The sequence below is a fragment of the Myxocyprinus asiaticus genome, chromosome 27 (assembly GCF_019703515.2).
Source record: "Myxocyprinus asiaticus isolate MX2 ecotype Aquarium Trade chromosome 27, UBuf_Myxa_2, whole genome shotgun sequence".
In the NCBI taxonomy this organism is placed as follows: Eukaryota; Metazoa; Chordata; class Actinopteri; order Cypriniformes; family Catostomidae; genus Myxocyprinus; species Myxocyprinus asiaticus.
The window spans coordinates 15595738-15609321 of NC_059370.1; the positions used below are offsets into that span (position 1 = coordinate 15595738).

Consider the following 13584-nt stretch of genomic DNA (forward strand, 5'->3'; position numbering starts at 1 on the left):
AGGCGTGACAGAGGACAAGTTTAAGTTACTGAGGGCAATTTTCACTGGTGTAATTGTCTGTAACCACATACATGGACATAATAAACAAAAAATTAGACACTTAAAACTGTATCAGAAATTGTCGCATTCTGAGTGAGTTTGATTCAAAAATGTACAGGATATTTTAAATGATATAATGCGTTATGCATGGATGTGATTTTTATATAAATGCTTTCCCTGGCAGAATGTGAATTATTTTGCATTTTTTTGCATAAAAACGTGGCTCTAGTCACTAAATTAGACACGCCCCTCTTTCCGAAACTCCGCCCTCCAAAGATACAGTTGAACCATACAGTTGACTGTTATAATCAGAGATGGAGCAGTAGCACATCAATTCAGTGTTGTCACTCGACAACTGCTTATTAAAGAAATATTCCGGGTTCAATACAAGTTAAGCTCCATCAACAGCATTTGTGGCATAATATTGATTACCACTAAAATTGATTTCGAATCATAACTTCTTTTCTTTAAAATAAGCAAAAATGGAGGTTACAGTGAGGCACTTACAATGGAAGTGAATGGGGCCAATTTGTGGAGGGTTTAAACACTGAAACGTGAAGCTTATCATTTTATAAAAGCACTTACATTAATTCTTTTGTTAAAACTCATGTATTATTTGAGCAGTAAAATTGTTTAAATTGTCATTTTTACAGTCATTTTAGGGTTTCAGGGTTTATTGACATCACATCGTCATGGCAACAAACCTGTAAAATTGGCTATATATTTTATCACACATAAATCATGTTAACACAGATATTGTTTGTGTCTTCTGGCTATACTTTTGAAAAAGTGAGTATTTTAACGTTCAAAAATTGGCCCCGTTCACTTTCATTGTAAGTGCGTTACTGTCACACAGATTTTTGCTTTTTTTGAAGAAAAGGAGGGGCAAGTCAAAATTAATTTTTGTGGTAATCAACATTATGCCACAAATGCTGTGGATTGAGCTGAACTTGTACTGAACCCGGAATATTCCTTTAAACTGAATATGGTATTTGACTTGAATAATTCACTTTAACTTCTCCACACTTAGCTTCCTACTTCTCATCTATGGGCTCCCCTTTGAAAACACAAAATGACTGTCTGTGACAGTCTTCTGATTGGCTAAAGAATCTGACCACTTTTTTGTTGCTGTTTACAGAGATTAGCGCTGTCACAGACATGTGGGATGTTTCAGTTATATGTGGTAAATAAGGGCTTTTTTGCATGCCATTACATAAAAATTGCTTACAGCACCTTTAAATACTCTCACCAAGATGCATTTTAAGCACAGTTATCTAAGGAGCTTTAGACTAATTGAGTTAAAGGAACTAGAGAACAGTTCCTGGTTGGAAAAACATTATTTAAAGTGGCTCATTTCAGTAGCATTCATCACCAAGGGACGTCCAGGCAAACATAATTGCAAAACTAAGATGTACTGCAGAGCTGTAGTAATTGCCTTTATAATTTAGACCTCGCATATACACAAACAGATTGAAACTGCACAGACCTTTGCTAGAGAGTTAATCTGGGTCTTGCTCTCAGCGTTGAGTGTACTGAGCTGCTGGTTTTCCTTCTGCAGCTCCTCTAACTTTGCACATGTCTCTTTGAGCTGGGAAAGCTCCTGACCCAACCGTCTGTGGGCAGATATAGTGATTGATATACATGATGTTCTTATATGCGTGATGCTATTTGTTTCAAACTTGTGCAAATGTGCCAACTTGCTATATTGTTCTGTACCTGTTTTGTGCCTCTAGGCTGCAGGCTCTTTGGTTACCGTGCTCTAGGGCAGAGGTCGTGCTCTCCAGTTGCTGTCTGAGTCTGGCCATTTCTCGTTCTCTTTGTCTTTGCTCACGCCGTTGGCTGTCCAGCTCTGCCTGACACGCCTCCTTCTCTTGCTCCAATCGCGTGACCTCAAGGAGAGCTTCTTCCCGCCCTCTGGTCAGAGACTCCACCTCCAGGCTGGATTCCCGCAGTTCAGTTTCCATCTCTTCTTCGCAGCGCTTGGCAGATTCCAAGCTCCGCCCCAATCTTTCGAGGTCGGCCTTAAGGTTTTGGTTGATCAGCTCCAACTGATCACCCTATGAGTCAGAAATTGTTTTGTTACCTTCGGTTAAAATATAAAATATGAAAAAATCTATTTTCTCTAAATTTAGCGGCTATTTATCAACTTTATTTTCATATTTTCTACAGTAAATATGAGTGGTGCTTGCCCATGGAAACCTCACTGCCACGTTGCTAGGATGCTATGGGTGGTTGCCAGGTTATTAATATGTGGTTGCTAAGGTGTTTTGAGTGGTTGTTAACACATTGCAATGCAATTGCTAGGGTGTTCTGGGTGGTTGCTAGGGCAATGCTAGGTGGTTAATAGGTTGTTCTGGGTGATTTCAGGCCCAAGTCAAAAGAGCCCACCCCCAAGTCTCTATGATATTCTGGTCCCTTGATAGGGCTCACTGCCCTCCTTCAATTTAAAGGGATAGTCCACACAAAAATGAAAATTCTCTCATCATTTACTCACCTCATCAATCCACAAGTCAATTTCAGGTATCATTCACAAACAGTGCAGGACAAGGGGTAAAAAAAAAAAATGACCTTTGCCTGGCCATGCCTTAAATGCCTATTGTGTCTTGTATATTCAGTCATTGTTACAGCATAACTTTCATCAAAATGTTTCCCCAGTGATGTAATTAATGTCTTTTCTTTCACAGTAAAAAGGGAAATTTGTCTCACCTTGCGTACTGCAGCCCTGAGTGAGTCTATGCTGGCTCTGAGTGTCTCTCTCTCTCTTTCCAGTGCTGCTCTCTCTCCCTCTAACTGAGCAATCACTGCCACCTCCATCTTCTGAAACTCCACCTGACTACGCAGACGCATCAGTTCCTCCTCCTGCTGCATAGATTCACCCTGCAAAACCTGACAGACACACATAGTAAAGTGTTATATAGCACTGTGGATTTTAACCTTTGGTTTGCCAACTGGGGGTTAAAAGACATTAAAAACGTTAAGGCACGTTTTCTATAAAGTTGCTCACTGGTGACATTAAGACATTAAAGGAATATTCCAGGTTTAATACAAGTTAAGCTCAATCGATAGCATTTGTGGCATAATGTTGATTACCACAAAAATGTATTTTGACTTGCCCCTCCTTTTCTTTTTATCAGATTAACAATTTTCACTGCGTTTTAACGGCCGGTAGGGGTCTCCTCCGCCCCTGGCAGCAGCCCTGACCGCTCCAGGCGGTCGGCTAGGAGCCCCTCCTCCTCGTGGTCGGCGGCCATTCCTCCGCTCTCAGGCGGCCGGGCTCCTCTGTCCCCCGGCGGATGGCCGCGGCTGCTCCATTGGGCTGGATAGTAATGGCGAGGACTCTACTACGGCGCATCCCTCCTCCTTTCTGGATTTCGGCACCAGTGTAACAAAGTTCAATGGAAAGAAGGAGGCGAGAACTGGCTTGACAATATAAATAATCTTTTAATAAAACAAAAAGACACAAACATAAACACATGCAGGGCAGCTGCCCGTAACTCAATCTCTCTCTTGAACTGCCGCCTCCAGTCACCTTTATCCCTCTCAAGGGCTTGATTAGCTTGATTAGGGGCTGGGTGTGCAGCATCCTTCCTGCCACACTGGTTTACAGTGAGGCACTTACAATGGAAGTGAATGGAGGCCAATTTTTGAATGTTAAAATACTCGACTGTTTCAACAGTATATCCACAAGACATAAACAATATGTGTGTAAACATGATTTAATTGTGATAAAATCACTTATTAAACTTCTCTGTGTAAAATTATACCCAATTTTACAACTTTGTTGCCATGATGATGTAATGTCAACAAACCCTAAAATGACTGTTAAAATAACAGTTTAAACAAATTTACAGCTTAAATAATACATGAATTTTAACAGAAGAATTATTTAAGTGGTTTTGTAAAATTATAAGCTTCACATTTCTGTTTAAACCCTCCAAAAATTGGCCACATTCACTTTCATAGTAAGTGCCTCACTGTAACCTCGATTTTTGCTTTTTTTTTGTGGATTTTTTCCCTTTTTTCTCCCAATTTGGAATGCCCAATTCCCAATGCGCTTTTAAGTCCTCGTGGTCGCGTAGTGAATCCCAATTGCCTCCGCGTCTGAGACCGCCAACGGGCGCATCTTATCACGTGGCTTGTTGAGCGTGTTGCCACAGAGACATAGTGCGGCATCCACGCTCAACTCAACACGCCCCACTGAGAATGAACCACAGTATAGCGACCACAAGGAGGTTACCCCATGTGACTCTACCCTCCCTAGCAACCGGGCCAATTTGGTTGCTTAGGAGACCTGGCTGGAGTCACTCTGCACACCCTGGGATTCGAACTAGCGAACTAGCGAATTCCAGGGGTGGTAGCCAGCGTCTTTTACCACCGAGCTACCCAGGCCCCCGATTTTTGTTTTTTTTTAAGAAAAGGAGGGATGAGTCAAAATTCATTTTTGTGCTAATCGACATTATGACACAAATGCTGCCGATTGAGCTTAACTTGTACTGAACCCGGAATATTTCTTTAAGTGTAAATCTTTCATAAAACCATTCTACCTCTTCTTCTTCGTAAGAATGGTTTAATAAACAATTTACATAAAAAATAATTCTGCTCATGATGCCATAAGGCCCAATTAGCAAAGTGTGTCAGTGTGAGAAATGTCTTATTTAACAAGGGTCTAGTAGCAATACTGGATGCCCTTCTTAATTGCGAGTGGCAGGGGCTTTTCTTACTTCAGTTGCTGTTATCGACAAGACCATTTTTGGCTGGATGGTGAAAGAGATTTTAATGGTGCTGTAATGTAAAGTAATCTTGTAGTAATTAGGTTTTTTTGTCATAACATAATGGTTCATTACCTCTATCTGTTTCCTAGCCTCCATGAGGCTTTCTGCTGCCTTCTTCAGCCTCTGGTTCTCAGCTTCCAGGAAAACCATCTTATGCTCGACCTCCAAGACCTTCTTACTCTGTTCTGCCAGTTTGGAGCGCAGATCCTGGGCTAGAGTGCTCTGTCTATCAGCCTCTTCCAGGGCCTGCTGAAGCTGCTGATGTAGGATAAGTGTGTCCAGGGAGAATTGATCTTCTTCTGTCTCCTCTTTCTGTGTGGTTGTCTGGGCTTCAGAGTTGTACTCTGATGGCTGGGATGTCTCCTCTGTGACGTCTTTCTTATCTATGTCTTTCTCACCCTCAGTCTCGCCTCTCTCTTTGGTTTTCATTTCAAAAATAACCTTCTTTTTTCTCTCACTGAGGATTACGCTGCCCCCCTCTCCCCCCTCTCCATCCTCTCTCTGGGCTTTTATTATGTCTTGCTCTCTTTCTTCTTTTCCATCCTCTTTCTCTCTTTTTGTGTCTTTTCCCTCACATTCTCCTCTCGGGATTATTTCCTTTTTCTCTTCTTTTCCCTCTGTGACTGTTCTCTCCACCTCGAGGTCTTCCTGCTTCTGTTTTGTTCTCATATCTTCCAGATTTATCTTCAAGCGGCTATTTTCTTTCTTCAGACACTCCATCTAAGAGTTGAAAGAGAATTCAAATGACATGATTCAAAAGTTGAGACAAGGACAACATGAAAGTGCACTGCAGAAAACGTTTTTGCATTGTCAATATTATTGTTTTCAAATAAAAGCACCCTTAAATTACTTGAGAGGCAAATGTGTGTAAGATGAATAGTTTTTTTTTTTTCTTGTATTATGCATAAATACAACAAAAATGAATTAGGTTCCAGCTTAGCACAAGAAAAAAATATTTGCCAATGGAGAATTTTTTTATTAATTTGAGATATATTCTCAGAAAACAAGATATATTTTCATATTATCTTACAAAAAAGTTATTTTTACTGGAAAATAAGATAAACAGATTTCTAGAATACTTGATTCTGACTGGTAAATTGTGGCATTCTGCAGTCAAATGTTTTCGTATAATTACCACTAAACTGTCAACATTGCAATGCTAGTTTCATATTTCTTGTTTCATTATAAAATAATTTAAACTCAAATCAATGTTTTGTGTCTATTTGTTTCTTTATTTGGTAATAGCTATTTAAGAAGCGGGATAATGTACAATCTGCTGGTCATTATCACAAATCATAAAATTAATACATTTTTACATTCTGATTGGATCATGAGACGAGTATAAACGTACACCTGTAACCACACATTTAATATTATAATTAGGGCTGTCAATCGATTACATTTCAAGACATTAAAGGAACAGTTCACCCAAAAATGAAAATGCTCACATCATTTACTCACCTTCATGCATCCCAAGATGTATATGACTTTCTTTCATCTGCTTAACACAAATTAAGATTTTTAGAAGTATTTCTCAGCTCTGTAGTTCCATACAATGCAAGTGAATGGGTGCCAAAATTTTGAAGCTCCAAAATCCACATAAGGGCAACATAAAAGTACTCCAGATGACTCTGGTGGTTAAATCCATATCTTCAGAAGCGATATGATAGGTGTGGATGAGAAACAGATCAATAGAAAGAGATCTTTTTCGATGATAAATTCTCCTCCCTGCTCAGTCAATCTCCTCTTCACTTTCACTTTCACATTCTTCTTCTTCATTTATAGTGATTCACATTCTTTGTCCATATCGCCCCATACTGGGCAGGGAGGAGAATTTATGATAAAAAATGACTTACAAATCTGATCTGTTTCTCACCCACACCTATCATATTATGTCTGAAGATATGGATTTAACCACTGGAGTCCTATGGATTACTTTTATGCTCCATTTATGTGGATTTTGGAGCTTAAAATTTTTGGCACCCATTCACTTATTGTATGGACCTACAGGGCTGAGATATTCTTCTAAAAGCCTTAATTTGTGTTCTGCAGAAGAAAGAAAGTCATACACATCTGGGATGCCAGGAGGGTGAGTAAATGATGAGATAATTTTCATTTTTGGGTGAACTATCCCTTTAACAAATACATGACATGCAGATTAATTAATCAAATTAATTGCATATATCATTATTTGCTGAGAAAGGCCCCCAAATAAAAATAATTCAATATAAATTTTACATAGTTATATAAATAATTATATAAATTATATAATTTAAATAATTATAAATATAATATTTAGGGCCTAAAATAAATATAATAATTTATATATTCAGATTGAAATATATTGCATTATTGTGGCAGACGAGTAAAGCATTGATTAGACAATTAAAAAAGTGGCTTTAGAAGTCAATATATTGTTTGTTTTATTCCCATATCATTAAACAAGCCTGCAGTTGACAGAAATCTGCATAATATTTTATATTATAAACAATCACAGTAAATTAATGCTTTGAATTGACAGCTCTCTTTATAATAAAAATAAATAAATAGCAAAATTGCTTGGTAACGGCAAACTCCTACAGTTAGGATTATTAACTGTATTACTTGGTGGAAGAATTATTTATTCTGTTAATTATTAATAATAAATGTAACTGTTTATTGGACATTGGTGTCTTTTATCATATTGCTGTTGTCATCACTGCTTCAAAAAAGCAATAAGCCATGCAAGTCCTTGCATTACAGTGATTTTATCACTGGTAAAGGGGTTTTAAGCACTACATTTTACACCTTATTGCGTTAATATACCTGTTTTGGGTGATACAAGACCCTGATCAGCCTATCAGATTTGTTGTGCTTCACTTAAATCCTCCTCTCCATCTAAAGCAGCGGTCCCCAAACTAAGGCCTGCAGGCCGAATGCGGCCCACCCCCACATTTGGATCGGTCCTCTGAACAATGCCAGAGACATATTTTGTAATTTTAAAATGCAATTTTAAATATATGTTTTACTTATATCATGTCTGTATTTGATAATAAAGGTTGGCTTTCAAACTAAAATTTCCCTTAGTTATTAACATAGCCTAATTATTTGTAAAATTCACCTACCAACATTCGTTCAACATAACGTGCCATCGCGATCGAATAGGTGACGCGTGAGCCAGCGAGAAAATTCAAAGAGACGACAAAATGGCGAAACCCCCATCAAAGAAAGGAAAAATTATGTGGCCCTTGCAGAAAAAAGTTTGGGGACCCCTGATCTAAAGCGTGTAACCTCTCTCAGTGTGTCTTGAAGCTCTTGTGAGAGTTGATCCGTCCGTCCCTGGAGCTCTTCAATTACCTCGGGGGAGCTGGCGTGCTGAGCCTACATGAGGGATGGGAACATGGGAAATATGGGAATTTACACAGCGGTCAATCTGTATCAGATGATGAAACTTGTAAGATGTCCTTGACCTCTGACCTCCTGTTCAGCCTGCAGGCGCTCTAGTCGTCTCCTAAGTTCAGCGTTTTCATTTTCAGCTCCCAAAAGCCTCAGCGAGGAAGCTTCATTTACCTCTTCACTCAACGGCTTCAGATCTAAATGAAAGCAAGGCAGACGTGCATGTACACATATGCGTATTAAAGGGAACAGTTCATTCAAATATGTAAATTCTGTAAATATTTACTCACCCTCATGATGTCCCAAACCCATATGATTTATATTCTTCTGTGCTAGAAGTTAGGCAGGATTTTTACACTCTTCTTTTCCATACAAAAAGCGAATATGAAAAAATTAACGGGACAGACACTGTCGAGCTTTAAAAATGACACACAAAAAAAGACACCATAAAAGTATCATAAAAGTCATCCATACAACTTTTTGCCTATATTGTGCACTATAATACAAGTCTTCTAGACGGAAATTTAAAGTTGATATTCACTAATAATCTTCCCTGCAGCTCTTAATTTTGCATATAAAAAGATGAATGCTATTACCGTGTCATGTAACTGATCAAAAAGTTTGAATATGTCATATGGACTATTTTTATACTTTTTTGGTGCTTTTTTGTCATTTTTGTAGCTCAACACTGTCCCTTTTATTTTAATTGTCTGTAAAAGCTCACCCAGGTCAATCTGCTAAATGTCTTTCTAATAATTCCAATAACCTAATAATTCTCTTTTTTGCTCCACTGAAGAAAAAGTAATTCGGGGTTTGGAATGACTTGAGTGTGAGTAAATGATGACAGAATTTAGATTTTTGGTGGGACTATTCCTTTTAGAGAGAGTGTTAGCAATGTAGATGTATTCCGAAATATCTATTACTAAGGTAAGAAAGACAGCTGGGTATACAAATACATGATTTAAGTCATGAAATCAATGACATGGCGACAGCATGAGTCATAATAGCTAATTGAGCATAATTTAAACCTACCAATCTGAGGGATATTTATTTCCTGAACTTCCTCGTCAGACTCTGGCTCTGACTGGAGAAAGTGTTGATGAGTCACACTCGGACTGACATCCAAAGAATGAGCCTGACGTTGAAGATCCACCTGTAGACTCATATTCATTTCCAGAAGCTCGTCCACACTCTGTCTCTCCACATCACGCTCCTACACACATTCAATTATATACCCCTATCAAATATATCTCTTTCATTTTAGAAGAACACGACTCTCTAAAAGTCGAGTCAATGCTGCTGTGTCACAAACCTACTACTGATTTACTAATAGTTGTCTCTGCATACTAAGCTGGGATAGGAGAAATTATTTTAACATCAGAAAAATTACAAACTTCATTTAACTTTAATTAATCAAAATCTAGCTCCACAGCCACAAATTGAAGCATGCCATAAAACCATAAGAGTGTTAATAAAGTCATGCATACACCCTCCATATCCATGAGTTTCTGCCTGAGAAGAAGATTTTCTTTCTCTAGTTCGCGCAGAGCTGTGCAGCGTGCACGAGTGTCGGCCAGCTGCTCCTCCAGCAGAGCTTTGTTCTCTTGCAGTGAGGCACAGTACAGCTGCTGCTCCTGTAGAGGACCAAATAAACCGATAATTACTGTAAACAAACTAAACTTGTTTTACATTGCCACAGTTTCTTTTATCTCTTTTGTTCTATGACACTGATCATTTGCCAATATACATGTCATAAGTAACTAAATATTAGGGCTGTCAATTTAACACATTTAAATGGTTAGTTCACACAAATATAAATTCTGTTGTTATTTACTTACCGTCATGTTGTCTCAAACCCATGTGACTACAATGAGAGCCTCAGTCACTTTCATTGCATGGATATAAGAAACAATGAAAGAGAATATTGACTGAGGCTGTCAGTCACTAACATTCTGCCTTTTCAGAAATTTCATTTTTGGGTAAACTATCCCTTTTATTATAAAACAAAGTAATAAAAAATAATGAGTAAATAACTTAATCATGCCCCCAGATATTTCCAAATCAAATGGAAATTAATTTCCAAATTAAATTCCATGTCATCATTCCTAATTCCAGTCTGATGTATGTGTCTACCTTTAACTGGGTGTGGTACAGCTCCATACTGCGGAGTCGATGTGTGCAGTTTTTCAGCTCCACTTGCAGTTGCTCCACTCTGCCTGCACGCTCTCGCAGACAGTCCAACTCATCCTTAAGCCCCCGACTCACACGCGCTTCAACCTGCAACACTCGGTTCTGACCCAACCAAACGCACACAGCACATAAAATCGGATGTCAGTAATTTGTCCCTATCAAACAATACATTTATTAATCATGTATTAGAGCATGCTCACTTCCTTCTGTAGTTTCTTTATCTCTTCCTCCATAGTTTGCACTTCTTGCTTGTAGTCCAGTAGTTGATCACCTTTGTCCTCTCTGTCAAGCATTTTGATGTGTAATTATCTTTTTAGCTTAAGTGTGTCAGTTCTGTGTCATTAGTGCCACCAAGCAGGATTGCAAAAATAACTAGATAGGTAAAGTTTGTCAAGACAGACAGACAGACAGACTGACTAACTGACAATTGACTGATTGATTGATTGATTGATTGATTGATTGATTGACTGATTGAAAAAGTATTTGCCCCTATCCCGATTTCTTCTGCTTTTGTGTATACTGTATGTCATACTAAAATTCAAACAAAATCTAACATAAAACAAAGGCAATCTGAGTAAACACAAAATACTGTTTTTAAATAATAGTTATATATTGAAGCAAAAAGGTTATCCAATACCAACTGGGCCTGTGTGAAATAGTCGGCTAAGGAACGTCGCCTTGTTGTACCAACACAAAGAGGCACCAAAACACTTTCCCGGACTTTCAGCTTCATCGTACCACGTTGGTGGAACGACCTTCCCAACTCCATCCGTGAAGCTGACTCACTCTCTGTCTTCAAAAAACAACTAAAAACACATCTTTTCCATGAGCACTTAACCAGTCATTGAAAAAATACAAATAAAAAATTCCTGTTGCACTTTATTCTGTTTTGAATACTATTATGATGCTAGTGATACTTTGTAATACAGCACTTTTTCATACCACTGTCTCCTAAGATGATTCGCTTATGTTTTCCTCTTTTGTAAGCCGCTTTGGATAAAAGTGTCTGCCAAATGAATAAATGTAAATGTAAATGTATTTGCCCTCTCAGTTACTAAATCCTCAAATCTATGAAACTGCATTCATAATGGGGTTCAGCTGGAATAGACACACCCGGGCCTGAATATTGCCAGCCCTGTTCAATCAAATCAACACCTAAATAGAACTTTTTCAGCAGCATGAAGTTCACCCAGTAGCACACTATGCCAAGGTCGAAAGAAATTCCAGAAATTATGAGAAAACAGGTGATTGAAATACATCAGTCTGGGAAGGGTTGCAAAGCTATTTCAAAGGCTCTGGGCTCCAAAGAACCACAGTGTGATCCATTATCTCCAAATGGAGAAAACTTGGCACAGTAGTGAACCTTCCCAGAAGTGGCCGACCTTCCAAAATTCCTCCAAGACCACAGCGACGACTCATCCAGGAAGTCACAAAAAAGCCAAGGACAACATCCAAGGAAATGCAGGTCTCTCTCGCATCAATAAAGGTCACTGTTCATGACTCCACTATCAGAAAGACACTGGCCAAAAATGCCATTTATGGAAGAGTGGCAAGGCGAAAACCACTGCTAACCCAGAAGAACATTATGGCTGAATTTTTCCAAAACACACCTTGATGTTCCTCAAACATTATGGAAGAATGTTCTGTGGAATGATGAGTTGAAAGTGGAACTTTTTGAAAGACAGGGGTCCTGTTACATCTGGCGTAAATCTGAATGGCTCAAAAAAAGCTAAATTAAAGTTTTGGAGTGGCCTAGCCAAAGTCCTGACTTGAACCCAATCGAGATGCTGTGGCAAGACCTTAAACGGGCAGTTCATGCTCAAAAACCCTCCAATGTGGCTGAACTAAAGTAGTTCTTCAAAGAAGAGTGGGCCAAAATTCCACCACAGCATTGTGAAAGACTGATTTCCAGTTATCATAAATGTTTGGTTGCAGTTGTTGCTGCTAAAGGTGGCACAACCAGCTATTAAGTTTAAGGGGGAAGTTAGTTTTTCACATTGGTGATATAGGTGTTGGATAACTTTTTTGCTTCAATAACAAAATATATATTTTAAAACTGCATTTTGTGTTTACTCAGGTTGCCTTTATTTTATGTTATATCTCGTTTGAAGATCTAAAACAATTTAGTATTAAAATACACAAAAATAGAAGAAATCAGGAAGGGGTAAAAGATTTTCACAGCACTATAGATAGATAAGATAGATAGATAGATAGATAGATAAACAGACAGACAGACAGACAGACAGATAGACAGATAGAGCTTGGCTAACATGCTAAGATAGCGGCAACACATCACAAGCATAAAAGTCACTTCCTTCAGCTGTTAAACAGCGAATGCTTCCTTCTAGTAAAAAAACATTAAGTGTTCCATTTGGGACGATACTACACTTTGAAAATGTATACACTTTATGGCTTTGTGCATGCTATCTATACAGTGCATTATTTGGGACACAGCTTTATAGTTTCCTTTGCACCTTAAAGAAATAGTTCACCCAAAAATGTTAATTCTCACATCATTTACTCACCCTCATGCCATCCCAGATGCATGTGACTTTCTTTCTCCTACTGAACACAAATGAAGATTTTTAGAAGAATATCTCTGGTCTGTAGGTACTCACAAATGAATGGTGACCAGAAATTTGAAGGTCCAAAAGGGACATAATGACAGCATAAATGTAATCCATAAGACTCATATCTTTTGAAGTGATACGATAGGTGTGGGTGAGAAACATGCAAATACTTGAGTCCTTTTTTACTGAAAATCTAAACTTTTACTTCAACATTGTGTGTCACTTTCACATTCATCCATCTACTGGTCGGACTGGTCAAAGGTGGAGACTGATAGTAAAAAAGAAATTTAATATTGATCTGTTTCTCACCCACATCTATCAGATCGCTTCTGAAGACATGGATTTAACCAGTGGAGTTGTATGGATTACTTTTTATGCTTCCTTTATGTGCTTTTTGGACCTTCTGAGTCTGGACACCATTCACTTACACCAACATAGCTGAGATATTCTTCTAAAAATCTTCATTTGTGTTCAGCAGAAGAAAGAAAGTCAAACACATCTAGAATGGCATGAGGGTGAGTAAATGAATTTTCCTTTTTGGCTGAACTTTTCCTTTAAGCTGGGATTAATTTAATAAATAACTTAATAACAATAATAATGGGGACTTGAAAAATATGGAAATGTATTGCCCATCCAGA

The 13584-nt window shown here is 38.3% G+C and overlaps 1 protein-coding gene across 2 annotated transcripts in view; it reads right to left on the reverse strand.

The window, feature by feature from the left end:
• LOC127418404 (girdin-like) overlaps positions 1–13584 on the reverse strand; it is a 40725-nt gene that overhangs the window by 13048 nt on the left and 14093 nt on the right. For both annotated transcript variants that reach the window (XM_051659056.1, XM_051659057.1), the window contains 10 exons: positions 10577–10658; positions 10320–10478; positions 9674–9820; positions 9219–9399; positions 8268–8383; positions 8082–8171; positions 4884–5531; positions 2746–2925; positions 1756–2096; positions 1526–1652 (listed from right to left, as the gene is read on the reverse strand). In XM_051659056.1, the coding sequence (XP_051515016.1) occupies positions 1526–1652; positions 1756–2096; positions 2746–2925; positions 4884–5531; positions 8082–8171; positions 8268–8383; positions 9219–9399; positions 9674–9820; positions 10320–10478; positions 10577–10658 (2071 nt within the window). The remainder of the gene's footprint in view (positions 1–1525; positions 1653–1755; positions 2097–2745; positions 2926–4883; positions 5532–8081; positions 8172–8267; positions 8384–9218; positions 9400–9673; positions 9821–10319; positions 10479–10576; positions 10659–13584) is intronic.